Source organism: Pteropus vampyrus, unplaced genomic scaffold (assembly GCF_000151845.1).
Source record: "Pteropus vampyrus isolate Shadow unplaced genomic scaffold, Pvam_2.0 Scaffold212, whole genome shotgun sequence".
Lineage (NCBI taxonomy): Eukaryota > Metazoa > Chordata > Mammalia > Chiroptera > Pteropodidae > Pteropus > Pteropus vampyrus.
Genome location: NW_011888993.1, coordinates 963,315 through 966,605, shown reverse-complemented (window position 1 = coordinate 966,605; position 3,291 = coordinate 963,315). Strand labels below are relative to the sequence as shown.

The 3,291-nt window shown below is 59.9% G+C and overlaps 1 protein-coding gene across 1 annotated transcript in view; it reads left to right on the top strand.

Moving 5' to 3' along the window:
* TLE2 (transducin like enhancer of split 2) overlaps positions 1-3,291 on the top strand; it is a 23,668-nt gene that overhangs the window by 13,032 nt on the left and 7,345 nt on the right. The window contains exons 10-12 of the mRNA XM_011372701.2: positions 145-294; positions 1,800-1,938; positions 2,757-2,917. Of these exons, the coding sequence (XP_011371003.1) occupies positions 145-294; positions 1,800-1,938; positions 2,757-2,917 (450 nt within the window). The remainder of the gene's footprint in view (positions 1-144; positions 295-1,799; positions 1,939-2,756; positions 2,918-3,291) is intronic.

Genomic DNA, 3,291 nt, shown 5'->3' with positions numbered 1-3,291 from the left:
CAGATGAGTAGACGGAGGCACAGGGAGGTTTCAGAAGCCTTCCAAGGCAGGTCGCAGGTTGGGGTGGGATTCAGGAGGGGTATAGAGAGGGGCTCTCCTTCCTCACCCACTTTACCTCACTCGGTATCACCTTCTCAAACCCAGGACCAACCCTCAGAGCCCCCCAGCCCAGCCACTACCCCGTGTGGCAAGGCGCCCATCTGCATCCCTGCCCGCCGGGACCTTGTGGACAGTCCAGCCTCCTTGGCCTCCAGCCTCGGCTCTCCGCTCCCCAGAGCCAAGGAGCTCGTCCTGGTAAGGAGTAGGGGAGGCCTCGAACTCACTTTGTTCATCCCGGGGACCTGGAGACAGATGCTACCCATTACACATGGGGTGATGAGCAGTCAGGCAGGCCTGGCGTGGTCCAGCACTCCCTAAGAACACCCTCTACCCTTTCCAGGTAATTTTCCCTAAGTGGACTCACTCTGTTGCACCAAAGTAAATATTAAAAGGCAACTTTGTAAGTAAACTTGATACACACGCATTAAAAGGCAACTCACGGTCTTCCCACCTGAAACCAAGTATTCCTGGCAATGAATAAGAAATCCCCTGGAAATAGACACGGGCAAACTGTAGCGTGGGGCACTCCCACAGGGGACTGGGGCCTGGCCAGTGCGAAGGCCTTTGGGAGGCACAGAACAGACCAGCCCCAGCCTGAGATGCTGTCCCCTCCACGACCGAGGATTAATATCCGAGCAACTTTCTCCCAGCCTCTCGCCAGGCTTAATGTCAGGTGTGGGGACCGCTTAAGAGCATTCCTCTGGGGAATTCTCCATTCAGCTCCATTTGTCTCTCCTCCTCCCCCAAATCTCCCCAGACCCCTGGCCTGAACCTACCCAGGGAGAGTGCTGTCAGTTTCTAGGCCACCCCTCCCAGCAGGTTGCCATGGCAACCGAGGTTGGGGCTGCTTTGCCTCTCATGTGCCCTCCTCCCACGCCAAGGAGACTGGAGAGGGGGGGAGGGGCAGCTCTGTTCTGATGGCGAAGGCCTCCCCGTCCCCACGTGTTGTCCCCGTCCACTCCCTCTCGTGGGTGTGTGACTGTGGCTGTCGCAATATTTGTCATTGTGTGATGGAAAGATAAGATGTAACGGACACGAGACAAGGAGGTGAAGTTTCTTGAGAGGCAGAGGAAGTGATGGCTGGAAGCTCGGATGGCACAGCACGCTCCTGTGTGGAGGTCTGGCTTCCCCTCTCCTCCAGTGTCCCCATGGGAAGGGACAGCTGTGGAGGACACCCTCCCCACTGGGAGAAGGAAGAGCCCACCAGTACCAGGCGCCGTTCCTTCGTCTGGAGGAACGCCGTGTGGTCTCTGTCACCAGCCTATTCCCGCTCCTTGTCTCCAAGGGAGCTGACAGCCCGACTTTGTCCGTGGCTTCCTGTGGCCCGCACACACTGCAGGGCGCACCCTTGCCCTGGGCCCGCGTCACACCACCCTGACTACACCCTGTGCCTGTGCCTGTCACCGCGCACCACATCAGACGTGTGCCTGGTTCTCGCCATGGTCGTGCGCGTTAGTTCCCTGCACCGTGCACGTGTTTGCACGCGCCCAGGTGCCCGCCTGGCATTCCGATGGGTACAGACGCCCACGTGGCCCCTGTGCCCAGGGGATCAGCCGTGGGGCCCCTGTGTGCAGCCACCTGCCGTGAGCCACGGCCGACCTCAGGTCCCCCTGCTCCCTCCTCCCTCCCGTCTCTCCCAGAGCCTTGGGCTGCAAGGTGCCAGGTCTCTGGCGGTGTTCAGTCCTGCCCTTTCTCCCCAGAATGACCTTCCTGCCAGCACTCCTGCCTCCAAGTCCTGCGACTCCTCCCCGCCCCAGGACGCGTCCACCCCCGGGCCCAGCTCGGCCGGTCATCTGCGCCAGCTTGCTGCCAAGCCAACACCTTCCACGGACAGTATTGGCGAGTACCCGCTGGTGCCTGCCAGAGCAGGTCTCCTCTGCGGGGGGGGAGGGCCCTAGAAAATGGCAAGCGGCTTGGGGGAGGCAGGAGGTTGGGATTCCAGCCCTGGCATTGCCTTGATTCGGAGCTGGACGCTGCCTGACTCTGGGCCTCGGTCCTCATTGCCTTGGCTTGATGGGTGGCGAAACTGAAGCCCAGAGAGGGGAAGTGGCTTCTCGGGGACATCGGGCTAGTGCGCTAGAAGGACAAGCTTTGGAGTGAGAGAAGTGTGGGTTTAAAGCCAGCCTTGGACACTGGCCAGCTGTGACTTTGGGCAGGTGACCCGACCTCTCTGAGCCTCAGGCTCCCCGTCAGTCATATAGGGATGACAGTGCCCTTTTCTGTCTTACGGCCAGGCCCGTGCTGGTTCTGGGGTCCCAGAAAGACCTGAGCCCTGGGATTTGCCTTTAGGGAGCTGCCGGGTGGCGGGGGAGAAGATCCTGACCCCAAACCTCCAGCCTTGTGTGATCATGGCTGCCGGGGGAAGGAGAGACCCAAGGCGGGCAGGGCTGGAGGCCAGGGCTGGGGTGGGGAGGTTGACCCTCCTTGAGATGTTGCCGGATGTCGGGTCTAAGTTTTGAGAGATGAATAGGAGTTCAGAAGCTGAAGAAGGACAGAGGAAAGCACGTCGGCCAGCAGGAACAACATCTGTGAACGTCTGGAGATACGACAGGGTGTGGCGAATGCTGTACCAGAGCACGGGGTCCCTTGAAGGACAGCGGGAGGCAGGATCTGGGTCCAGGGTGTCTGACCAGCTGTCTTTGTCTGATCTCGCTCAGCCCTGAGAAGCCCTCTGACCCTGTCCAGTCCCTTCACCACGTCCTTCAGCCTGGGCTCCCACAGCGCTCTCAATGGGGACCTCTCTGTGCCCAGCTCCTATGTCAGCCTCCACCTGTCCCCCCAAGTCAGCGGCTCAGTGGTGTATGGACGCTCCCCTTTGGTGAGTCCTCAGGGTGGGAGATGCCAGGAGGTATCAGCAGGGCCTTGGGGCGGTGGGGGGGGTGTGGGGGAGCGGGGAGGAGGAGCCAGTTATGCAAGGAGAAGCAAGGGAATGGGGAAAGGGAGGGAGGCCTGGCTTAGCAAGTGTACGGGAGAAGACAATCTGGGGGTCTCAGTAGCCCCACGAACGTAATGCAAATCAAAGTGACCGTGACTAGAAAAAGTGACTGCGATTATGCTGCATAAAGAGGAACAGGGAGCCCAGCATGGGAGGGGAGCGGCCCATTGATTCCTGGAAGAAGCTGCACAGCTTCAGCTCTGATTTTTAATGGACTGTGACAGTTCTGGTAGGTGAGAAATGAAGGACTAGCCGAG